Here is a 26,511-nt window from a genome sequence, read left to right as displayed (position 1 = left end):
CTGCCTTTGTTTTTTATTCAAAGAAAAACATCGCCTGTGTGCTCCCATGTATAATGCGCACCCATGTTTTTGGCCCAAACTTTCAGGAAAAAATTTCTTTCATTTTAATTTTTTAATTCAATTTATTTATTTATTTATATTGAGATACTTGCTTTTTGTATTGTAAAGGAATTTTAGCATTTATTTTCGAACATATTATGGCATGAGTAATTTTATGTAACAAATAATTACAAAACATAAGACTAGATACAAGGTATTTCAGGTACTACCCACGTATAATGCGCACCCTCATTTTTCCCTAAAAAATTGGGCAAAAGCTGCACATTATACATGGCAAATGTGGTATGTGGTCTAGGTTATTACCATACCTCAGGGTGCAGCGCTAGGCCGTTGGTAGCAGCCGCTGCTCTACCTCCATGCAGGGTTCTGCTCACTCCTCTTTCCTCATCACCCCCACCCCGCCCTAATGCTTTTTTCTTCTTCCTCTATTGGCCCATCTCTCCTCTTTTTTCTCTCTTCTGTTCACTCCCAAATGGAACACTTTGGCTGTTTTTCACTATTCTCATGGCTCTAAGGATAATGGAACTTCTGATTCCTGGTATTTTCTCAAAGGAGCAATTATGTGATTTATGAGAAATCATCCTATTTTCTGGAAATGAGATCATTTTTTTCTGCCTCTAATGTGTACATTAATCTTTTGCCCATCTATTCAACACACCGATAAGAAAGGAGGGCTTGCTGTTGAATCAGGATTTCTGATTATGAATCAAGGAAACTATAGTAGTTAAAAAAGTTCTCAGATCACACTACCTTATAATTTATGACTATGCTAAAGACATCTGCATATATTCTTCAAACATATGTGCTAGTTACTCCCACTGAGTTACTTAGGGAAGCTCAGGTCTGAAATACATCACACATAACTGAGGCTACCTAAATCTTGCCTTTATCTGAAGAACCAGCTTTCTGATTACAGACAGAATGTGTGGTATTGAGCAAGAGTGAACAATGGAAGCACCTAATTAAATACACAATAACACCAGTCTGGTCCTTTGAATTTGTTATCTGTTCCACTCTGCCACAGCTGTGCTAAGAAAAGCTGCAGGTATAGAATTAGATATCACAGAATTAGAAAGTGGGGATGGTTCATAACCCTGTGAATGTAGTGAAAAACAAATCAGTGAACTGTACACTCTCGAAGGGTGAGGGGCCAAGTTGAACATGACGGGGACTCTCCTTACAGCCTCCCTCACACCACACCTGTTAGCCCGTTCCTATTTTACCAAACCTGTCCTCTGGGGTAGAGCCCAAAGCAGAGGGGCAGCGGTGCCAAGGACTTAGCAGCTGACCTCCTGACCCTACCTTTTCTTTTCCCTGCCCACCTTCCCCCTGTCAGTGCAAGGGCTTTGCCTCGCTTCCACTTCCCTCTGATGAAGATGTCTCTTCATTTCATTCTCTACTTTTCTGACAGGGACTTTAACCTTCCCCGCTCCTGACGGCCATAGTGGAGGGAAAGGTCGAAAACCTGATTACAATTAAGGAAGCAATTCAAAATAGCTCTTACGTACTCCCGGGGGTTAGGAATCTTGTTCCTATTTTTTTTTCTTCTCCCACCAGGTAGAAATAAACACCATGAAATCTAAAAGGGATCATATTGTGGTTCATAATCTTGCCTTTTTTTCCCCAATGTTTTTCCTAAAATTCTCTAATAATTAATTAAGATAATAAAAATAATTTCACTAATAAGCATGGCTGGATGTTAAATTTTAATTACCTGCTTATCAACTTGCAAACCATCTTTTGATGCATGACCATGATTTTTGATGTGTGAAAAAGAAAACTATAAAGCTAAAGAAACCACCTTGAAGGGAAGAACTTCATGAAGGTGTGAAGCAGTGCCTCTCAACCGCGGCTAAAATTCTCTACTAAGGGCAATGTGTTCAATTGTGCATTTATATGTGTTCTGCACAAAGAAAGGGACACAACGTGAGATGAAGCCGGTAAAAGCATTTGCACAATAAAGGTGAAAGGCATGTTAAATGCAAGTGTAATTCTCGTAACCTCTACATTCTGCATATCAGCAACCCTGAGAGGAGTAGCGCAGCGGCTGAGAGCACAGTTTCAGGCAGTGACTGAACTTTGGTCCTGTCTCCCAAGGGTGCCAGCTTGTGCCCTGGAGCAAGCGATGAAAATTCAGGCACAGTTTCCACATCTCTAAAGTGGAAAGAAAATAGAATTGTTTTGAGGGTTAAATCAAATAACACGTGTAAAACACTCCGAACAGTGCCTGGTCCATAGTGAGTGCTACGGTATCTTATTTGCGTGCGATCTGTCGATGGTGCCAGTTCCATCCCCTCCCTTCTTTATTACTAAGATCCCATCTGAGTGCCCGTAATGACGCTCACCATCATCTCGGGAGACAAGGCGTATTTGGGGAACTTGACAAAATGTTCGTTAAATTCTTCTGCAAAAAAATAAAAAATAAAATAAAAAATAAAATAAAATAAATAAATTCTTCTGCAAACATTAATGAAAGAATGCTGGCGAGGAGATTCTGAGAAAATGTAGTGACTTGACTTGTAGGACACATTAAACGATTTCAAAGCCACAATAATCAACATGGGGTACGTATTACTAAAATTAACCACAAGATAACTCAGAGATAGAAATTTCAGTAGATGTTGAATGGAGAATCACAAGGGAAGAAACTAAAATTATTCAAAAATGGTGAAAAATATTTGAAAATTGTTTAAGTATTTGGAAAGGAAAACTATATTCTTAATCATATCATTTTCCAGATGTTAAGGTGTTAAACATAAAATATTTAAAACTTTAATAAATCAGAAAAGAATGCAAATATTCATCTGATCTTCTCAAGGAGGCTTAAGTCACTGTAAATTACTTCATGCAATTGGCTCATCCGTTTTGTGTCTTCTCTCCACCTTGTATTTCACATTATAAACTCTTCTTTGTTACCCTTGCCTGTACAAGTTATGTTTTCTTCTGTAGTTCCCTGGGCCCATCTTTATCCTGTCTAAACCCACTTCTGGTACTGAAGATTTATTGAATGTATTGATTTATTGTTATGTTGCCATTGAACAAACTACTCTTAAGGGAAGATTGAGGTATTAAGTATGAACTACTTTGCACTCTGTTTTTTGGAGCTGTATTTTCATCCTACCAGTTAATGAGTTTATAATGGACAAATCCTCTCAGGTAAACAGGACCCTAATGGTTCCTTCTGTAATGCTAATTTCCACATGTGGCCTGTGAAAAGACCACTCCACTCAATATATTTTCCTAGTTGCAGCTGGGCTATGTGGCTGTCAGATCCGAAGAAATGTCTCCAGTCTTATGGGTTGGGCAGGTTTCAAATGATGAGCAGTTGAAAGTTAACTGCAGCTTCTCAAGAGGTTGGTTTCATGGTTGGCAATACCACAGGGTTGGCAGACTATGCAAATCTTAACTATCTAGGTTTAGTGATGCACGCAGGCCTGATGTATCTGCAGAAAAAGTTGTAAGTATCTACCAGAAAAAACATCAATCTTAGAAACTTCTGAGAATCACACAAAACTTCATGCCACTATGAAATTCCGTGTCTCCAAGATTTCAACTAAGACCAAGCAGTAAGATGCAGTGCAGTTGCCACCTATCACACATATATTGTGTGTAAGCTCGTTGTCCATCACCCAGTTGAGGGGACACTTGATGTTAAGAGAATCTGAGCATCTGCTCTCCAGGCCTTGGGAATGGATAGAGAGGGAATTTCAGCAGAACAGATGAAGCACTGAGGGCCAATCCAGGGGCAATGGGGATGTCAAATCAGGGGCTCAAAGGAAACGAGAGAGAACAAGACACAGGGGCAGGCTCGGCAACAATGATGTTGAAATGCATTTCATGTGCACTTCTCGTCCTTTACAAGTGCGTCTCAGGCTTCATCTTTAAGCCTCTTGCAGGTGTTGGGCAGTAACTAAAGGAAACAATAATCACTGAGGCACATTCCTAGTAGAAACTTTTTCAAAGACACTCTAAAAGAGGACATCTAAGGAGCATCATTCTTCTATAAAATGGGTGTGACCAAATATGATATCTTTCATGTTCTGAATCTTTCTGGGGGCTAGCTTAACAATAACCATAACAATAATGCCCTATTTTCTTACTTCACAGATGCAAGAGTTGTTTTGTGTTTTGATTTTTGTTTTTCACTCTTTTTCATCTCTGGAATGACGATACATCTTACATGTGTCAAGAGAAACTCATCAGCTACCAGCAAAGCGATGGTTCTCAGCCTCCCCTGCATATTGAAATCACCTGGAGAACTTTAAAAATACTGGCACCAGGCTACTACTTTAATTGGTCTTGGATGCAGCCTGAGGATGGGACTTTTAAGTTCCCCAGGTGATTCTAACCTGCAGCCAAGGTCGAGGATGCAGAGGTAAGGGCTGAGCAAGCGGGTGGCACGCAGTCAGATGGTGTTATTGCCTGCACACTCAGGAAATTAATAGGATGCGGGGTTGGGGAAGCAGTGGTTCATCAGTCTGTTACTTTGGTGAGTTATTTTCATTGGTAGCTGATCGATTAAAATTCACATCATCCCCTCTCCCCTCTGGTCACTGTCGGCCTTTTCTCAATTTCACTGTCTTTGGTTATATTTTGCTTGCTTGTTTGTTTTATTGATTAAGTTCCTGTTAAAGGTGAGATCATATGGTATTTGTCTTTCACTGCCTGGGTTATTTTGCTTAGCATAATGCTTTCCAGTTCCATCCATGGATGATAACGGGGGCGGGGGGGGGGAATGGGAGGGAGGTGGGGAGGGCTGGGGGTTAGGCTGGGGTGGGGGGAAAAGGCAGAGAACTGTACTTGAATAACAATAAAATTAGAGAAGAAAAAAATTCACATCATGATTGTCACTTAAAAGGTCTTTAAAAGCGTCCATATAATGCAAGATGGAAAAGAAAAAATATTTCTGTGTATGCACAAAATTAATGCTCATACACTGGACAATACAATTGGAGGCAGTAAAAATTGCCAAAATTCTGAAAAAAAGATCACAGATTTCTATTTGTTGGTACCAATTGACATGTGAAGAATTACCATTCAGATATCCAAATGTGTCAAATGCTTCCAGCTACCTCCTAGGAATTCTCTTTCTTTATATTCATAATTCAATTAATTGCAGCAATACAAAGTAGCCAAAAGGGAAACACAAGCAAACAAAAATACCCACGCAAACCACGGCATTCTCTGATACGTGTTTAAATTACTCTTCAGGATCGCAACTCTGCTAACAAGGTCCCGACCGTGAGCAGGTGTCACCATTACAGCACATGCAGCTGCGTGTGGCCATATTGATACACAGGCGTTTTAGACCCCGGTTGCGACTGTGCCTCTGAAGAGGAAGAGGATTGTGCCATGGATTTGTGGAGGGAAGTGTACACTGTTGTAAATTAGGTTTTTTAAAAGTTGTGTACATTTAATGTTGTGTTTGGTTTTCTTCAGAAGAGCCACTATTAAGTCAGTTGTGCACTTCACAAGCTCTGTCTGACAAAAGTATCTTACCACTGAGAAATACTCTAAGAATATTAGTAGCCATGTGTTGAATTTTATTTTTTCCGTGCAATGTATGAAGGGCTTTGAGTGAATCATTTGACTTAATCCTCATTTGATATATGAATTTTTAGAAATTCAATGAGAAAATTGAAACACAAAAAGGTTAAGTAACTTGCCCAAGGTCACACAGCAGGCAAGGGGTGTAGCCCAGACTTGAACCCAGATGGTCTCACTCCAGGGTTCCTGCTCTTAACCTCTTGGTTACAGGATGTTGTGATTGCTGCACATAGGGTGTACCACATACACCACACTCATTCATTCGATAAGTATTTGATGAGCACCTATTAAATGCTAAACAGTTATAGGTACTAGGGGCACCAGTGAACAAAATAGACAAGGTCTCTACCTTCTGAGAGCTGATATTCTAACAGGGAAATGTAAGTGAAAGAGAGAAAGGAAGAGGGAGGGGACAGAGGAAGAGAGGAAGCTCGAGATAATTTTAAATAGCAACAAATAGCAGAAATTAAACAGGCTAATGTGATAGAGAGTTTTGGGGTGGTCAGCAATTGCCTCTTGGAGGAGATGACACTCAGGCTAAAGAGCCAGGGGCAAAGGCCTGGAAGCAGCAGCAAGCTGGTTTTGTCCAAGGAACTACGGAGGGTCAGTGCAGCTGGCACACAGGGGGAAAGAGGAGAGAGGAGAGGTGGTCAGATGGCACTGCCAGAGAGACAGGGCCAGACCACGAGGGCCCCTGCAGGCCAGGTTACCAAAAACCCCAACCTGACTCTGGCTGGCCTAAAGGCACAGAAGAAAGGTACTAGAATGGTACAGGAAGTTCAGAGTGATGGGAAGCAGGGCAGCGCAGGGAATTGAGGAGCAGGAATTGATGAAGTCTGTCTTCTCTGAGCTCCCCTCAACCACCACCCCACCCCACCGCACAAAAGCTCCCGCCCTTTCTCACCTTTTTGTCTCTGTTCAAGCTCTGATTCCAGAAAGACAAGGTCTGGTTTTGCTGGGTCCTGTGTCTGCCTCTTAGCAAAGGGAAGGGAGGACATCATGGCCGAGAACCCCAACCACTGCATCCAACCCAACTGCTCTCTCCAGAAAAGTGGGATGGGCACTGGCAGCAAATGAGCAGAGTGGCAGTTTCTATCTCTGTCATGCTTTGAATGAATGAGTGCCGCTTAAGTCTGTACCTTTAATTTCTGGGATGTGTTCTTTGTTTTAGAAAAGCAAGTGTTTTAGAAATGGCAGGAAGCAAGAAGGCTCAATATAAATCTCTGCGAAGAATAAACAGTGAAGGGGGAAATTCTCTTCAGTCTTGATTTTATGTCTCGGAATATCAAATGCTCAAACTGATTTAGCTCAAAAAATAACGGCGCTTCCACAACCAAGTTGAAACTGGGGCCACGGCCAACACTACCTATTACATCTTTTCCAAGCAATGAACACAAGAAATTGCTGCCTCTAAGCTACTCAGAACTGAACTGGGAATTTTTTTGCATGGCATACCCAGCTGTTGAGGAAAACATTCATTCTTTGGGTATTGCTGATCTGAATATTTGTCTCAGCATGGACTTCTGAGTCAGAAAAACCAGGTTTCCAGTCCAGGTCAACCACTTATTAGATACATGCCTAAACAAATTAATTTAACCTCAATCAGCCTTAATTTGTCACAAGGCAGAAGCAATTATACCTACAGGGTTCGGCGATTGTGAGGATTATGTTAGAAACTAATGTGTGAAATGCTTGAGGCAGTGCCTCATTGGAATTCCTCTTTAGTTAAGCTCCTGTTGACCTTTGCAGTGGCAAGTGGTCTGTACATAATTAAATGCACACTGCTAGAATGTTTGCATTGTGGGTGTGGGAGGAAAAGGGTTACAAAAGGTCTTGAGCTTGAATAATTTCAAAAGATTTATACTCCTTGAGTATAGTTCACACCACTGTTTCTTAGGGCAAGTAATAATTGCTACTGTTACTTTAGGGCTCACAGTGTGCCCCTGCACTATTGTAAATATTTCATTTTTATTATCTTGTTTAATTGAAAAGCAGCCCTATGAGATAGCATTACTATTATCCCTCATTTTAAAAACCAGGTGTATGTAATTTGCCAAAGGTCACACAGCTGGTAAGTGGGAGAGCTTGGATTTGAACCTCTGTGTGTTGGTCTGGGGCCTTCACTCCTAACTATTCTGCTTCACTCTCCAAACAACAAAGAAGCACTAACCCACATATGCCCCAGTGGGCTGTTCAACTTCCTCCCTTGGGTGCTAAGTTGTCCATTTGGAATAACAAATTAGAACTCCAATTTTAAAATTATGTGTGTTACATTGATTCTCCAAAACTATACTTCAAATTTTTTTCAAGTATTAAGTTTTGCTTGGAAAGTACTTTTTGTGAATGTGAGATTTTTGAAGACAGCAGCCATGTGTTCTTCAATATTATTCCATATGCCCACTGTCCCCTACAAGCTGTTCTGTGTAAATGTGAGCAAGCCAACCACACCCACCTATGCACACACCTATAGCACCTGGTACTGGTCAAGCTTCTTAGCTCTGTCTGTTCATCAGAGTAGCATGTTTGGCATGAATAAGATGCTATCAGTTGGGATCAGGTAGTGGTCTGGAAGTTGAGGGAAATAGGCCTTCTCCCCATTTCCTAAAATAGATTTAAATGGTTCACGTCCACTTATTTGACTATTTTAGATAACTCACGTAAGTAAGTGGGGTAATGCAACATTTGCCCTGATGTGACTGGTTTATTTCATTTAGCGTGATGTTCCGACAGTTCATGTTGTTGCAGATTATAGCATTTACTACTTCTTTTAAGGCTGAAGAATGTTCCATTGTATATATAGACCATACTTTTCTTTATCTATTCATCCACAGATGGACATTTAGGCTGGTTCCATTGCTTAGCTCGTGTGAACAGTTCTTCAATGAACATGGGGTTGATAAAACACATGGAATCAAAGAGTGGAATGGTGGTTGCCAGAGGCTAGGGAAGGGGGATTGGGGAATTGCTCATCAACAGGTACAGAGTGGCAGCTAAGCAAGATGAACTTCTAGAGATCTGCTGTACAACTTTGTACTTACAGTTAACAATACTGTATTGTGCACTTAAACACTTTCTAAGAGTATAGACCTCATGTTAAGTGTTCTCACCACAATAAAAAAAGAAAAAGTTCTTTTAAGGTTTAAGTCCAGGGCCTGGTAAAATTCTGATAGAAACCTGATCTTCTTGCAACCTGGCCCTTGACCTTGGCCCTCTTGGACGATCACCAGGCTGAGGTAAAGAGGTTCTTTTCTCTGAGCTTTATTGCCCATCTGGTATCCTGGAGGATGGAGAACCAAGTCAACTCCAGGCAAAATTCCAAAGTAAACAAAGTGTCTCTGGCACCCTTTCACTTCCCTATCTGTGGCCACCACTTCTCACCCAGAATACAATATCCAAAGTACTGAAAACTTCCAACAGCTGAAACTTACCCCATGACTCCGGAGCCAAACTCGGCTCAACTTCTTTGTCATTTCCCTCATTAATCAAATTTTCTAGCCTGTAATCTCTAGGTTATTGTGTATTGGAGTAAAAATTTCTAATACAGTTTCTTACAACTTCCCACTAAGCTATCCATCCGTACAAGCTTCTTAAAATACAAAAGTTTCAACCGCATTAGAAAGCCTGTCGATATTTGACAGTGCCTAGAAGGAATCTAGACCAATGTCAGCATGAAGAAGGCTGAACTGGGAAACAGACTTGTGGCCAAGGTGCAAAGGGGACTTGTTGAAATAAACAGACTCCACCCCCTGAGACAGCAACACGATCACCTTGAAAGGAAAGAAGCAGCAGCCTGGGTCACCCAACCCCCATCAGAACCTAGCTCAGAAATACAGGTCTGCACAAAATAATGCCCAGGGAGCCATGCCCTGCTGCACCCTCCTCCTCTTACTGTATCCATTCAGGACCATGCCTCTCAGTACACACCACGGCTGTGGGCGGAGGGGGTGCTCGCATGTGAGGGCTGAGGGGGGAAGGTCCTCAGAGGCCAGCCATGTTAAGGGTGTTTTGCTAATATTCGTGAAGACAAAAATCAGTTTTCTCAGTGAAGCAAAACAAAAGAGTGGGAGTTTGGAGCAGGACGGCTAGAGCATAAGAATTTTTAAAACTGCAGCCATTGCTGCACGGAGGACACTGTAGACAATGTGTCCTTCGGGGGGAAACTGCTGTTGTTCTTGTCTTCTCCTTCTCCTTCTTCTTTTCTTAAAATGCATTAAAGGGACCTCTTGTTGTATGAAAGGAAAGTCCCAGCCTAGCCCAGTAAGGGTGACTGAGAGAATGTGGAGCTAATTGTTCTGTGCCGTAATGTGTCTTCATCTTTGCGCAGTTAGGGCTTGGGTATAGAGGTTTGTTTGTTTGCTTGCTTGTTTGTTTGTTTGTTCATTTGAAGGGACTTCCTTTTCCTTCTAGCAGCCCAGGGATTGCAGCTGGGGAGTCTCAAGGGAACAAAAAAGGGGAAAACACTCTAAAAGGGTGGCCTCCAGGAACATGGAAGCAGAATGGGACTCACAGAAAGAAAGAGCCAGAAAAGAATTCCCTCTGACAGTGTTTGCCTCATGGCCTTTGGGCACAAAGATGCCTGCTAACAGATTTCAAGATACTTCCTGTGTTGTGAGATGCTTCTGTTACCACAACCCCCCACCCCCTGCCAAATCTTTAAACAAGCTTCCTGAACTTATATGAACTAGGGCCAGTCTTAAGTGAGAAGCACCTTTGTGCTTGAGACTAAGTGACTTGGGCATGGGGGAGTCAACTAAAATGCAGAGGATTTATTCAGAATGAAATTGTGCTGCATTCGTATAATGGAACATGATACAACAACAAAAACATGTGACATTTGGCAAGAACATAAATAAAACTTACAAACATCATGTTGAGTAAGTGAAGTCGGGCAAAATAGAGATGTTCTGCATGATTCCACGTACGCAAGGATTAAAACAGCCAAAAGTAACTTGCAATACTGGACAACAGCATAGTGATCACCTTTAGGAAGGGACAGTGAGTAGAGGGGCCACAGTGAGGCTTCCAACTGCTCATAATGAATGATCTGTAGCACAGTCTGGGTGGGTTTTGCACGAGTTCTTCATTTGTAAAAATGTATTGCAATATAAACTCAAGATTTATACATCTGTTTGTAACTGTGTTGTACTGCTATAAAAATATTACACACAAAAAAGGGTTTTCAAAGAGCTTATACAGGATAAGGCAAAAGTAGGTTTACAGTTGTGAGTATGCAAAAGTTTATTTTTGTATAATTTATTAATTATTGTATTACTTTCCACACCAACAACTGCAAGCCTACTTTTGCCCCATCCTGTACATCAAAAGAGACAGCTTTTAAGGTTCTTTTAATAAATGTTCGATAAATGTAAGAACCTGACTAATAGTATGCACATGGTGCTTATTTCTCTAGTTCTTAGGAGACTTTGAGTCAGAGGACATCTCATGAATCCAACACAAATGTCACTGGCATGGCTCCCACTTCCCTTACCAAACCTCCACCCCCTGCACACCACGTCCTGCATTCCCGGCAGTCTCCAGAAGGGGTCCTCACGGGCTGCAATCCTACCCGGCAGCACCTCAGCGCCCCGAGCACGGGGGTTCCTCCAGAACCTCTGAGCTGTGCAGGAATGAAATGCCAGAATGACTCACCTGCTCCTGTTAGAAGGTAAAACAGTATTTCTGGGATCTGAATAAGTTTTACAAAGCCTGGTGAGAAAATTCTTTCAGTTTTTACTAATGGGCCTCTGTGTCCCATGGAACACGGACTTCTAGGTAGCTAGACCGGAGAACAGACTCAAGAACCCGCTGCAATGCCCCAGCCAGACTTTCTACCACCCTCTGACAACTAAGGCTTCTTCCTGGCTCAAGCTAATCAGCAGACTCGTTCTACCCTTAGGGTGAGTTCTCACCCAAGAAGCTCCTCAGCCTCCACCAGCCACCCACAGCTTGCTAGACAAGCTGATATAGACAGAAGCCCCAGCGAAGGGCCTAGCCTGACCTCTCTCCCAATGACTTCAGCACCCCTGGGCACACTGACTTCACTCATGCCTGGCTCACCAAGTTGCAGACGTGCCCACACGGGATTGAAAACCTGTGACGGACCCCAGATGAACCAGTGTAGAGATCCATCTACTCTGCCACTGTAAACTCATATGGGTGACTGGGGAGCCTGAGCCACTAGCACACCCAAATTTGCATGTGTTCCAAATCTAGCAAAAGACTATTATGATCCCATGTTTTCTTTTTTTTATGGCTTCATTTCTAAGTTTTGTATTTTAATTTTAATTTTTATATTTTATTTTTATTAAAATATAAAACCCTTAAACCTCCCCCTGAAAGCACCACACCGTTGTCTGTGTCCATGACCATTTTTTAAATGTTTAAGATTTCCTCAATGTTCTATATCAGAATAAATTATTCATTTCAATATATTTACATTTAGTGTTCAGAAAAGAAGAAAGTGCCATCTATTTTATGCTCTGGCTACAGTGATGAGAATAATCAATTTTTATTTATCTTCAGAATATGGGTATGCTGGGGGGAGATGGGTATAAGGGGACTGAATGGTGATGGAAAAACTACAATAAAAAAGATTTAAAAGAATATGAGTAATTTTTCACAGTATTTTGGTGCATAAACATCTAGAACAAAGAAAGAAATAAAACAATAATTAAAATTGCAATCACAGCCTTTGCTGAACAATCAGCAGCCAGAGATGTCAACTTTAAATGGCAAATACCTCCACCTGCTGGTGTAAGCCTGCTCTGCAGTTCTCACACTGATTCCTTTCCTCAAAAAAACAAGACAATTTGTCATGAAAATTATTAATGAAGTTTAATGAAATTATTATAATTATCATTATACATTTTCACCTTAAACTGGAAATGTATAATGATTCAATAACTAAGATACTATATCATTCGAGAGAGTGAGGAGTCAATAGAACTTCCAGGAAGAAAAAGAAACATTTGTTGACATTTGGCTTTAAGACAAATACATGATTCTCTTTCCTTCCTCTGAACTTAGATAGCTCTTAAGGTCCTAGCTAATTGCTTTTTTAAAAATATTTTATTTATTTATTTTTAGATAGAGGGAAAGAGAGGAAGAAAGAGAGAAACAATGCACTAGAGAAATATCAATTGGTTGTCTCAATGTGGACTGCAACCCAGGCATGTGCCCTGACCAGGAATTGAACTGGTGACTTTTCGGTTTGTGGGACAACACCCAACCCACTAAGCCACACCAGTCAAGGCTGGGCTAATTATTTTTTTCTGTAGCATATTTGGCCTTGTGTCTTTGGGTAGTTATGGTGCCTTAACCTAGTTTAAAAGTTCTTGTAAGGCAAAGACATGGCCTGTACTTTTTGTACCATTAATAGTGAGCACAGTACCTTGAACACAGTGGGGGTACATTATTTACATTATTTAGTGATGTTTTGTTGACTTTCCAAGCTGGGCAAGACTTCCAGGTCCTTCTTTCACCGGGGACACGACCATAGAGGAGTCCTATAGTCATGGTTGTAAAACCTAGTTCAGCTTAGAAAATGACCACTCCCACAATAAGTATTTGCATTTATTCTTAAGTATGGGGCAGGGCTGGAAATAAAGAGAGGGAGTCAGTTCCCAGAAAACAAGGTACTGGGGAAACAGTGTGTCTGGCTCCTCTATGGTCAGTTTGGTTCACTGGTAAATCCCAAGTGCCCAGCACAATGCTGGGCACATAGTAGGGGCTTAACAAATATTTTTCTAATGAGTCAATAAATTAAAACATTGAATTTGAGAAATAGAGATAGGTTATGTTATGCAGAACTATGTTTAATGGGGCAAATGTGGGACAAAAAGAAAAGCCCCACATTTGTGTGAGATCCGCTTTCAATACATCATCCAAACTCCCAGGCTCCATTTTTGAAAACAGTAGGTGAAAAGGTGCCTATTTTTCTCTGTACTACATGTCTTAAGCTAATAAATGTTACCTCTCATTACTTAAGCACCTTATTGGTTGGAGCTTTAAATATGGGTAATGAAACAGCTCAGAGGAGTTTAAGTATTTGGCACTTGAGAAGGTGGTGTTTGTGATTCCTTAGATTTACCCCTGTAGGGAACAAAATTCTAAAGCCAATAGTAGGTGTATAGGAGCCATGTGCTGTATACGGTAAATCCTGCAAGTAACCAATCTCACACAAGGGCAGTTGGAAATGTGGGCCCCATTAAGGGTTTGTACGACAAAGGCCCTGAGACAAGGTACATGTTGCATCAGGATTATCTGCTGAAATCCTGTGCTGAGCACCTTTCTCACTTCCCTTCCTCTGTCAGCGTTTGGTCATATCTCAGCAAAATTTTCCCAGAATTAACCTCATTCATTCCCGTAACAGGTCAAAAGGTTTTTTTCTGTAACACAAGTCTTGTTGCATTAGTAATAATACCAGAGGGTTTTATAACTGTTGGTGTGTCTCCCGAATGTTAACCTAGGCCAACAGGCCAAACCCAGGAAGGCTTCCTCAGAGATTCAGAGCACAGGCGCTAGAGTGGCTTCTCAATGTGGACAGGGAAAAAGTGAACTACAGGAGAAAAGTCAAACATTGACTTTATTTCAAAATATGATCCCAACCCAAAAGCTGACATCTTGATAATGCTTTTAACATTTCCTAGCACTTCTCCACTCATATCGTTATTACTTCTTTTTGGAGCTTAGCCATTTTACGGAGTGAATAGGACAGAGAGCATTCTCTTTACTTTGCAGACATTGAAATTGAGGCACTAAGTGATTCCCCAGTGTCAGCATTTTCCACAATAGGCACATTATTAAACTTGTAAGTGATTTGAGGGGCAGGGAGAAGATGGGTTGTTAAATATTTCTGGCTTTTCAGGAACTCCCACCAGACCACACTTACCAAGTCAAACTACTGAATTAATGAGCAAATCAAATATGACAGGACCTGAAAGTGTCAGGTACACCCATGTGCTTCAAGACAAGCCAAATATATTCAGGTAACAAGCGAATGGTCACAGTCACAGCCAATTACAGAGATGGTGATGCAGTTGGCCGTGCTGCCTACAGATTCTAAGGACATTCAATTATATAACAAATCAAGGCTCTCAGTCATCTTATTAAATATTTAAAACAGCAGCACCTAGGTAGTAACCTTGGATGACAGATTCAGACATTAAATACACTGGGTGGGATGTACTGAAATTCACTCACTGCGCAAACAGCTTAGCTCATTTTTTACACTATCTACCTCTGGAGGGCAAATGACCTGTTTGTAGGCCACTTGGGACCTCTGGCATTTCCCTGAAATTCAGAACTAATTAGAAGTAGGTCAAAAGGCCAGAGAGCAGCGCAGAACATGCATAGGGTAAGTGAGTCAGCTGAGGGGCAGGCAGAATTCAGGTTTACTTAACAGATCACAAACCCTGTTTCAGAGGAGGGAAAACAATGTAGAAAGATTTGAAAACCTCTTCAGCCTCTTACTTGTTAAGTGATCTTGATCAAGCTACTGTCTGTAAGCCTTGGTTTCTTCATCTGTAAAATGGGAAGAAAAATAAAACTTGCCTCAGAGAGCTTGTGGGAGGGCTAAGTGGAGGAATGCATATTAAGAGCCAAGCCAGAGTCCTTGGAAAGTAGGAGCTGTGGTTTTGATGAGCCTGAAAGTGGTGTGCCAACACAACAAGGCCTACTTTGAAACATAATGGCTGTTAACCTATATTTATCTAATGTCTTTCCGTGATGGCCACTAGAATTGGGCCTCACAGACCTGCTATTGCAGGAAGCATAACCATGGACCCCAGGTATCCTTGCTGTGTTTGTTCAGAAGCCAGGCCTCCCAGGGGATGCTCCCACCAAGGACTTAGAGCATGGGGACTTCTCTGACAGCTGACTTTGGTTCCATACCTGTCCGGAGGCCTTGCTGGGTCTCCTGGGACTGCACAGCAGTCTGAGGTACTCCCTTCCATTCTCCCCTCCCTCTCTCCTTCACTGGGGATTCAGACTGGTAACACTCTTCCCTGCTAACTTGGCTCCTCCCCCATTTTCTCTCCCACAGACATTCCCCCTAATAAAATCCTTGCAAGTTTAATCCTATCTTCTCATTTGCTTCTCTAAAGACTCACACTAACACAGTTCCAAAGGTTCTTTCCCCACAGTGGGAAACTTATACTTGTCCTGGGAGGTCTGGATAGCTTGCTCATTATTCACAGCAATGTTTCACCACAGCAGCCCTGGGGAAGAAGCAGATGGGAAACAGGAACAACACAGGTTTTGGGGCAAGGTTGGTGTAAACAGATGTGAGCAATTTAATGCATACTTTCCCAGACAACCACAGTTTTTGGTGTTTTGGGTGTTTCTGGTCAGGGAGAGGTGAAAGGTTTTTGTTTTTTACTGGTTTTGTTTTTTAATTTTTATTTATTGATTAGAGAGAGAAAAACATTAATTTGTCATTCCATCCATCCATGCACTCATTGGTTGATTCTTGCATGTACCCTGACCAGGGACTGAACCCACAACCTTGGCATATATGGACGCTGCTCTAACAAAGTGAGCTAGCCACCAGGCCAAGAAAAGGGTTTTGAAGATAATCTTTTTGGTCAAGTAATTTAACCTCCCTAGGCCTCAGTGTTCTAGACCAGAGTACAGAACAGACTGGTGTCAGATTTCAACGGGGCCTGGGAGACCATAAGCTCTGTGTTCCCCAAACTTCAGTTACTCTTATACTCTAGTTTTTGGCCAACCCATGTAACACCCAAACTATATTATTTTTCTTTAAGTAAATTTCTCTTTAACTTAAAACTTAAAAAAGCAAAAGTTTATTTTGAAACATTAACTGGGAAAGTATCATTTCTCATAAATAGGAGACAATATTATTAAATTCTAGTTAAATGCTAAAACCTGGAAAGAGTTTAGAGTCTGGGCCTGCCTTCTGTTAAAAGTGCAGGGAATGAGTTTTAAAGATATGCTAACGTTAAAGACTTTACTGAAAGACTAAAAGAGAAGTGAAAAGGGAATAATCTCTGACCATGTGATTTATCATCATTTCAGCCTGGGTCTGTGGAGTACCGAAAGCACCTGGTACCATGATGTTCTCTTTAACACAGGTGGGCTAGTCCCTCCCCACGTTTTATACTTAGGACAGTCTATAGTCCGCACAGTTTTTCCCCTTTGAGAGATGTTCAACTCAGGGGTGTGGGCCCACTGACCAGGTACTGAATCAAGTAAATAGTGTGTTTATTAGCTCATTACTATCTTGGGTTTCCAACAAGAATTTAGTACATCTAGGTAGATAGTGGGACTAGGTTTCATTTATTTGAAACTGTCTTAAGCAAAACTAAAGAACAGTAAGTTTGCCTTTGGAGTTTTTCATCACTTCTTTTGCACCCCCTAATTCCTTACTCCCATCCAAGTGCCCAGACATTATTTTGCCTTTTGCTGCTCACAGGTCTCCCTGGAAGATGTACCCAGATCCTTCCCTTCATTCCACTGCCTCACCCTATTCTTTCATCCAGCTATTAAAGCTGATGGAGCTATTCCATACCAACATGCGAATGACTCAAAATTGGCTTAATGCAGTGACCATCCAAGGGGTATTCAAAACTGATTTTAAGAACACTTTTTTTTATTACCTAATCTGTCAAGGACCTTCTCTTTCAGTCATCTAGCCCCAAACGTTACCACACAGGCCTAGTTACTTTTTAAGATCAATCATTTCTATGTGGTTCCACGCTCACTGGGGGTATTTCTGGCCTCAGCTGGATGGCCATACCTTCATCCCCCTGTCTCCTGTAAATGCTTTCCTATGCAGATCATCGGCGTTTCAGGTATTGCATGAGTCAAAAGTCAGTCTCAGTGTTGCCCCAAAGGCTTAGGGTCTAAACCCCTGAAGCCTGGAGTACAAAGGGCTGGACATTTTACCAGACCTATGCATCTGAATTTTCATTTTTATAGAGACCGCTGCATTTAGTCTGAGGAGATAATCCTGCCCCCATCCCCCAATGCATCAACTCAAAATAATCCGTTTTGGTTTATTGTTATATGTAAAGTCTATCCATCAGTTCTAATACTACTTCTTGAAAACGGAAAAGCCTCTGGCATCCTAGAATACCATGCGTTTGCCTTTGCCAAGGTTGGGGGGAGGGGTGCGGGGGAACACACCTACAAACAAATACCAGTGAAGCCGGAAGTGAACGGTGCAAAGATCTGCATGTACTGTCGATTAACCATTAACACAGACTGCATTGTTTCATACAAACAAGGCAACCAGCCCAGTGAGCTATCCCTTCATTTTCCACACACACACCTTCTCTTTTCTCCCCACTCCATCCCCCTTCCGTTCAAAAGTAACTCAAGGGGAAAGCCCATGGGTCGTAATCATCCCGAAGGTCCAGCTCAGGACTTCCTGACTGATGCGTCTCTGCAGAGGAGCAGTAAGAGGCTTTGGACAAGGCAAGCATGCATCTGAGAAGCCAAGAAACCTGAATCTTTGAATCCTTAAAACAATAAATGAAAGAAAAGGGAGCTCCGGAGAATTCCTTTTTGAGGTCTAGGATCCAAGATGGGGCAACGCCAAGGACTGACAAGAGCAGAGGGGCAATCAAGTAAAAGCGTACAGACCCTCCAAGATCCCTTCTCATGCTTGTAGTAACCCCCTTCCCGGTGAGAAATAATAACACTGATAATTGCACAGCAAACAAACATCTGTACAACAAATTTGCTTTTGTTGTGCATCCTCCTTGCATCCAAAGGTCTAGAGTGGGGAGGCAGGACAAACGCTGCGTTCCAAATTCCGCAGATCCCAAAGGGCGCCTCCCAGCGGCTACGTGACCTACCGAAGGTCCCACCTTCCACCGCCCACAGGGGCAGCCCCGCCCCATCCGGCAGGCCGGGTTCCGAATCTCGCCAGCTGGGGTCCCCGCGAGCGCCACCCGCTACTTCTTGACCCCGAGTCCTGGGAGGGACCTGACCGGCGCCTCTCCAGCCGGGGCCTGCCGCAGGGGCGGGGCCCTGCGCAGGGGCGGCCCCTGACTCTGCTCCAAATCAAAAGCAACGGCAACAGAGCTGCGGAGCCTCCTCCGTCCTGCTGCCGGCTTCCTCTTGCCTCCCGTCCTGCTCGCTGCGCCACCGGCCGCCGCCATGGCCAAGCCCCTGACTGACCAGGAGAAGCGGCGGCAGATCAGCATCCGCGGCATCGTGGGCGTGGAAAACGTGGCGGAGCTGAAGAAGAGCTTCAACCGGCACCTGCACTTCACGCTGGTCAAGGACCGCAATGTGGCCACCACCCGCGACTATTTTTTCGCGCTGGCTCACACGGTGCGCGACCACCTGGTGGGGCGCTGGATCCGCACGCAGCAGTACTACTACGAGAAGTGCCCCAAGGTACTGGCCCCAGCCCCTCCAACGGCCGCACGGAGGGCGATGGCCGAGGTGGGCGGGAGGATCCCCCTTGGTGACCCCCTCCCCACCGGAGCCTCTCCCCGTGGGGGAAGCGCTCCCCGAAATCCGAGGAGGCGTTTCTGGGCGGTGAGTGGCCGCCCAGGGAACAGGCCGGAGCCCCACCAGCTCCGCATTCACGCCGCCCTCCATCCCTACCCAAAGCAGACGGCTCCCGGGGACAGCCTGCTCAGCGCAGGGTCAGGTCTCCCTCGCCTGACCACTTCACAATTTTTGGAGCATTTACTCTCAACATTTAATCAAGAGGTGTCAGGCGCCTCCTGTCTGTATCCCAAGCACAGCTCTAGGCCTGTGGCTGTTGGGCAAATCCCTGCCTTGGAGAAGCTTAATATTTAGGGAAGGGAGACAACTATATAGAATTCACCAAACGGAAATAGCCACTGGGGGAGGGGGAGGAGTTGGAGGAGCCCCACTTCCCCTCCAGCCTTTGAAGGATCATTTTGGAGAATGCCCAGCGGTTTGGGGCTTCTCCTAGGCATTGCCTGAGTGTTGTAGAAAGGTGGGTGGAAGTCCCACCCCCTGGACCGAACTCTCCCCGCGCCAGCTCCGCCCACCCCACCCCCCACCCCCTCGCCAGCCTTGTCCAAAGAATAGGGTGTGGCGTTCCTGGGCTGGATTCCTGCAGGATGGAGGCCTTTCTCCCAGGGCATGCTCAAGTAAGACCTGCCCCCGCAGCTTCTGAAAAAAGCAGTTCACCGACCACCCGGTCCACTGCGCAGGGACTACATGGAGGGTTACTTTGGGAGCTCAGAGAGACACGGCCTCCCCCTGGTCAGTCTGGGAAGGTGGGGTGGGGAGGATGGAGGAGGACTGCAGGGAGAGGGTTGTGTTGTGCAGTGAGGATGAGAGAGTAGCTCTGGCTGCTGCAGTGACGTGGGTGTGAGTCAGTATTGGGAGAGGAAACTGGAAAAGCTGGTAGGAGGCATATTGGAAAAGGTGAAAGACTGATATAACCTGGAGGCAGTGAGAAATACATTAGAAATTTTTTAATATGTGAAAATTATGAAAAAGAAAAGGTAGTCCATAATCATAGCGCCCGCCCCCCCCAAAAAAAAAAATCTGAGCAAAAGAAAGTAAATTCTCATAGTAAGAAAGGGCAGCTGTAACAAAACTTTCCAATGGAAAGTAACTTCTTCACTGCAGAGGTCTAGGCCTCTATCCCAGGGAAGACTACGTGGGTGTGTGGGTGTGTGTATTTACTGTATCTTTTTTTTTATTTGCATGAGGGGCTGCCTTTTGCGTTGGACATGTTTTTTTTCAGATTTTAAACTGGAGAGAGGTGATGAGCTATATTTTAGGACCTCACCCCTCCAAACCTCCCTCCCCCTACCCACTCTTTTATAGCATTTAGCACCAAGCCTCATAGAACACAATCCCCTCATATGCTTCTCCTCCGGTGGCTTATCTGGTACTTTATAGTTTTCCTGGTTCTGTAGCTAGTCTTCACTGAGCTCTCCTTCCCTACTTGAACACAGGTATAAGCCAGGTATTCTGATAGTGATACACTGGGGATACAACAGTGAACAAGATTCACTCCACACATGTTAATAAAGTATCTGCTCTGTGACAGCGTTCACCTCAACAGGAGTCCCTGCCCCCACGGAGCATGGACTAGAGCCAGTAAATGTGTCCAATCTCCTCCCCCACCTCCCCTGCTCTACAGGAACCGTGCAGATGAATCCTGAATCTGGATCTCTCGTCTGAATTCCTTTTCAGACTCCATTCTTGCACTTCTAAGTGCTTGGTGAATTTACCTAGATCTCTTTCCACTTCCTCAAACTCAGACCATAATCCCTCCCAGGCCTGCCCCATCTTCTGTGTTTCCCATTTTAATGGCATTGCCATCCTGACAATCACCAAGGCACAAAACTTGAGTCTCACCTTTGACTTCCTGTATTTCTCAGTCAATAGGATGCCAAATGCTGTTGATTTCTGCAGATTCCATTGAAAATACTCTCCTGCTATCTCACTTCTCTTACTGAGGCCCTGGTGGCTGGTCTATGCAATAGACTTCGGACTGGCTATCTGGCTTCCCAGAAGTGGTAAAACGGGCAGCATGCAGCCGAATTAGGGCTAGCAGACATATTTTGGTTAGCCAACGAGACATCCTCAAGCAATTTAATTTTGAGTGGTTTGGGGCAGGACTGGTATACTACAGTTCTTGGCCCAGTACTCCTCATTGTTATGTGTGATCTATATTACATAGGTATTTTCTCTGCCTGGCTCCTAAGGGTGACTGAGTTGGCAATCCCACCTCATTCTATGCATTATAGTCCCATTAAGCTTACTTACAAAGCAATACATCTTGCCCTTTGTTCAGGTATCATTGGCTCCCGTTGACTGCCTTAGTCCTTAATCTAGCATTTAAAGCCCTTCTCAGTCCAGGTGAACCTGTCCTTCCCATCTTATCTCCCATTACCCTTCTGGACTTACCTTGCTCTCCCACCAAACCAATGTGCTGTCCCATCCATGTCCTGTTCTCTCCACCTCGGGGCCTCTGCCCACCCTGCACCCTTCACCTGGAATGCCCTTCTTGCCAGTGTCTCTACGCTCAACTCTCACTTCCTGCAAGTCTGTTTTGTTGCCCCCTGTTCCACCTGTCTTCCCAGAAGTACCCAAGTCCTCTGAATCATGTTAGGGATAAAATTTAAATTACTTTAAAAATATTGGTTATCATTATCTCCTCTTTATTTTATCTTTGCATGCTTTTTGAAAAATGTCTACATTTTCTAAAATATACATAATTATTAATGATAGTAGTGCATGCATATAATTTCTAAGATATATTGGAGATGCTATATATTTTACTACCAGGAGTATGTAATAAATGTTTAGAGACCACTAAGTAAGAGAATGGGGGAAATCTATTTTTCAAGGTCTTATATAGCCCCAAATATAGAGTGAAGTCCCTCCAAAAATTATTTTTATGAGAAAATAGGAAACCGCCTTAAATACATGTCTTTGTAAAGTCTGTCATATAACAAAGTCTCTCTAAATTATTTTAAGCAGCAACATTGTTTACGAAACCTTTACTTGGTCTTTGTACAATGCCTTAAAATGTCTTAAGTCCATGCTAATTTGTAGTCACTAAAATGGAGGCAAAGAAACTTAACAGATGTAGTCATTATTTCTGGGGGCCATAACTACACAATCCCAAGTGTGGGAAATGCAGTCAAACCTCCGCCCTTGAATGTCTCGATTCTCCAACAATGCGGTTCTCAACCAAGCTGTTCACAGAACAAAATGTCTCGATTGTCTAACAAAACTTCGGGTCTCGATTCTACCCAACAACCCTTTCATGCTGATACTTGTATGATCAGTCATGTGTCTCTCAGGTGACAGAGGAGATTTGGCTTTCGAACAGATCGCTTTTCAGTTTTTCGCAATGAATTAAGTTCGAGAACCAAGGTTCCACTGTATATACAGTATTTATAAGTAAGCATTTTATAGACCACCAAAAAGTCAAAAGCAGTACATAGTGGTTATTTTATAGAGATCATGAAAATACAGAGAAACGTACAGAAAAAAACCAGTGCTCATGTTACGCAAATGGGTATTTGTGGCTTCAGATACTCTTGCCAGTGACACAGTGGCCTCATGTACGAGGGCATCAGCCATGGGGGTGAGTGGTGCCGTGCACCCCTTCGGCCTGTACCTGCCCAGGAAAGATACCTTTTTCCAACTCACACAAAGGCACCTGAAAGACTGACTGACAAGGGACCCAATGACTGTTACAGATTTTCAAACAATGTGGATAAAAATGATGATGATGTGTTCTGGAAAATAGTGTTCAATGACCCACTAACATATGGATGTTGACTATTCATGTTAAGACTTAGAATTCAATTATTTCATAAAATGAAAGTGGGAAAAAGTAAAATTTCTAAACTGACATTTTCATATGATATTTTAAACGTGTATAACTAAAGAGTTACATATTACAATAGGCACTTGTTATATTGAACTCTATTTATATTTTGTTTATATTTTTGGGTTGGCCAAATAATTTTCCTTTTCGTTCTTTTTATTGAGAAATGAGGGGAGTCCCTAAAATTTTAGGTGACTTTATATTGATGCATTTACAGATTTTTGTTGTTTTGTGTTTGATAGAAAAGAGGAATTGATATGGAGAAAAAGATACTGTAAAAGGGGATGATGAAGTTACTGATCTTTTTAAAAGAGAAATTAGTAAACTGCACTGTGTTTTAAAAGGTTTTAGACAAGTCTGACCTTTGCACCTTTCACTCAGCAATGATACTATTTACCTGGTACCATGTCAAAGGCAGTTTCTCAGTTGATACTTTCATCAAGAGCAAACACCAATAAACTTGAGGTAGTCTTTTGTTATTGCCAGTTCGTGATTTTCTAGAATAATTTAATTCTAAAATAATTCATTGTGATATTACTTACAGAAAATAGTCATGGAGGAATACTTTGTAGTGATTGGATATATCTGGAAGGAGTTAATCTTTGCATTTCTTGGATGACTTGAGATGGTTTTGGCCAACCGTATCTGACTGTCGTCCTATAAATATTTTACAAATGAGTGATAAGCTATGGCAGTCCGACTTCTTTTTGTCCAAAACGTGTTTAATTTACGAGGCTCATGAACAGAAAGGAAAAAAACACAAAACATTGTACCTAATTAATTGGACGAGTTTACTTTTTTCTCCCTGGAGGTAAAAAACACAGAACTACTTTGCCAAAAATAGGATAAAATATGGTTTCCCAAAGCCAGTTGTCAGTAATGCTGTTATTTAGCCCTTCGTACATCTATAGGAGTTTCCTCGGAACCTGTGTCAAAGTCGCCCTGCCTATTTGGTTTTTATTGTCGGCCTTGTGTGTTTATGTTGACCGGTGAGGTTGACCTCATCGAGTTAACACGACCTCTCTTTCCTTTGTTTCAGAGGGTTTATTACCTTTCTTTGGAATTTTACATGGGCCGAACATTACAGAACACCATGATCAACCTCGGCCTGCAGAATGCCTGTGATGAGGCCATTTATCAGGTACATTGTCTCCGTATTCCTCTCATTCTCTCCCCTTAAATTTCAAGTTCAATTCAATAACCTTGGGGATATAGCACCTCCCCGTCCCTCAAAAAAAAAAATAAGGTGAAAAAATTGCTTCTGTAGACATGGCTATTACAAACTATTAGAACCATAAACTACTAGTGACCTCTGGTTTAAGAGAAAGAAAGTTAGAGACCTAGTTTTACCTAACGAGAATTTTCTTTTGCAATCAAAGCTTCTGACAGGATTCCCCAGCAACTTACATCTTAGAAATTAGGATCTGAACAAGCCTTTTAAAAGTGCTCAATTCTGCCCCTAGCCAGCGTAGCTCCGTGGTTGGAGCATCATCCTGTAACCTGTAACCAAAAGGTCGTGGGTAGGTTAGACTCCCCGTCAGGGCACACTCCTTGGTGTATATACAGGAGGCAACCGATCGATGCTTCTCTCTCGCACTGATATTTCTCCCCCTCCCTCCCTTCCTCTCTCTCTAAAAGCAATGAAAAAAAAAATCCTCGGATAAAGATTTTTAAAAATTTAAAAAATAAATAAAACTGCTTGAATCCCTGCTGTCAGAATCACAAGCTTTACTTTAGGCTCCTATCTACTTTTTTAAAATGGTCAAAAATTGACTTATTTGTATATCAAGGCAATATGTGAAAATAAGCTTTTAAAATTCTGTGATCATTCTTTCTCTTTTGCTAAGTGACATGTAAAATATACTTCCTCCTTAAAGGAGGAGCCTGAGGTCTTAAACCTAATACTATTTTATTTTTATAAACCTATGTAACTGTTTCTCTCCTGAACTTCAGGGATTTCCATACCAAAAACAAACAGTCCTTGACCTTTTTGATATGGTTGAAAGGAGGAATGAGCAGTTGCAAAGATACATTCTAAATGGGAGACTGTTCAAACTGCTCCTTTCCCTTGGCTTGGGACTGCCCCATCATGTGGTCATGTGGTCATGTGGTCATGTGGTCAGCTGCTTGTCACTAGGGGCTGGTTTCCTTTCTGCGAGTTAGCTAGAGCATTTCCTTGTGAAAGAACCACGGCAGCTCCCCTCTACTTCTCTTTTCTTGCCTTCCCCTGATATCAGCTGAAAATAATATACTTCCCATGGCCTAGTAGCATATAGTACATGGGATGAAGTGACCCATGTCTGTTTGCTCAAGGTTTTTGTCGTACTTTAGGTGAAGATTTTTAGAATTAAAAAACCCCTGAATGTTAGCATTAAACAGTTGACTTGCACTCGGACCCCAGTAAACTCTTGTCATACCAGGGAGCAAATTTGAAAGTCTCTTCAACAATGAACAGAAGCATAGCCATTTTTAAACTCTTAGAAGCCTTAGCCTGTTTTGTCAAGTATAATGCGTACCCATGTTTTTGTGTGCATTATGCGTGGGGTTATTATACCTATTATTTTACCGATGATATGTAATCATTATACCCATGTATAGTGCCCATCCTTATTTTTCCCTCAAAAATTTGGGCAAAAAAGTGCACATTATACATGGCAAAATACAGTACTTACCATAATGTGTGACAAAGCAATTTTTGGTATAAGGGTAGGGATCCAAGTAGGTAGCCGTGGAAACTGAGGCATCAAGTTCAAGCAGAGTTGCTTTTCTTGCCTATGTTTTCAAGTGTATAAATTATGTTTCCATTTTAAATAACATCTCATTTCATGGGTCGCCTCACTTTTAGGTAAAAATGCAGTCATTTCACAACAGACCATCATCAGCCAGGCATGGGCTGAATTATGATCTAGTCAGCACAGGACAGGTCATTGGTTTTATCTGCCATCAACTTCCTCACTGTGAGGTAAGCGGCCCAAGGTGATCTCCAGGGCTGCGGAATTCTGATGTGAGTCCATAGCAGCCTCTGGCTGTGTGAATCCCAGCATTTCGGGGCAGGGACTGACTGGCTGCCAATTGCATCCGTCTCCGAGGTCACAGATGCCTCTAGGCCTCCCACGGCCTTTTATCCAACCCAGAGAGAAGTAGAGGATTTGAGCTCCATCCAGCTAGACCAGCAATTTGCAACCAGCGTGCTGCAAGAATTTTTAAAACTTGCAATACCTGACTGTTGAGTCAAGGGTACTGACCTCTTTTCTCTTAGACTGTCAAATAAAAAAAGTGACAACAGCCAACACAATACTAGCCATCCGGTGTGAACGAATCAAAATTTTACCTGTTTTTGGGTCAGAGCAGCAAAAAATACATATTTTGGTGTGTTGCAGAATTGTATTAACTAGTTTATGTGTGCCGTGAGATGAAAAAGATTGGAAATCACTGAGCTAGACCAGAGGGCTGAGGTTTCCTTGACTGCTGTCTGGCCCCAGACTCATGGGCAGTGATTCACCAGCTGGCTTTGGGTTAACAACCATTGACCCTGCTGAGTAAATATGCTGTGGTCCTGAAAAGATGACCTTTACTCCATCCTGGAAACTCTGACA

At 42.6% G+C, this 26,511-nt stretch overlaps 1 protein-coding gene across 8 annotated transcripts in view; it reads left to right on the top strand.

The window, feature by feature from the left end:
* The first annotated feature begins 18,491 nt into the window (after positions 1–18,491).
* PYGL (glycogen phosphorylase L) overlaps positions 18,492–26,511 on the top strand; it is a 70,251-nt gene continuing 62,231 nt past the window's right edge. For 3 of the 8 annotated variants that reach the window (XM_045201472.3, XM_045201471.3, XM_045201470.3), the window contains exons 1-2: positions 18,495–18,972; positions 23,955–24,056. In XM_045201472.3, the coding sequence (XP_045057407.2) occupies positions 18,730–18,972; positions 23,955–24,056 (345 nt within the window). In that variant the 5' untranslated portion in view covers positions 18,495–18,729. Of the gene's footprint in view, positions 18,973–23,954; positions 24,057–26,511 lie in introns of all 8 variants that reach the window. The other 5 variants (XM_045201473.3, XM_045201469.3, XM_053928305.2 and 2 more) reach the window with 4 other exon arrangements.

The sequence above is a fragment of the Desmodus rotundus genome, chromosome 7 (assembly GCF_022682495.2).
Source record: "Desmodus rotundus isolate HL8 chromosome 7, HLdesRot8A.1, whole genome shotgun sequence".
NCBI lineage: Eukaryota > Metazoa > Chordata > Mammalia > Chiroptera > Phyllostomidae > Desmodus > Desmodus rotundus.
Note: the sequence above shows the minus strand (reverse complement) of the source record. Positions and strands in the feature narration are given on the sequence as shown.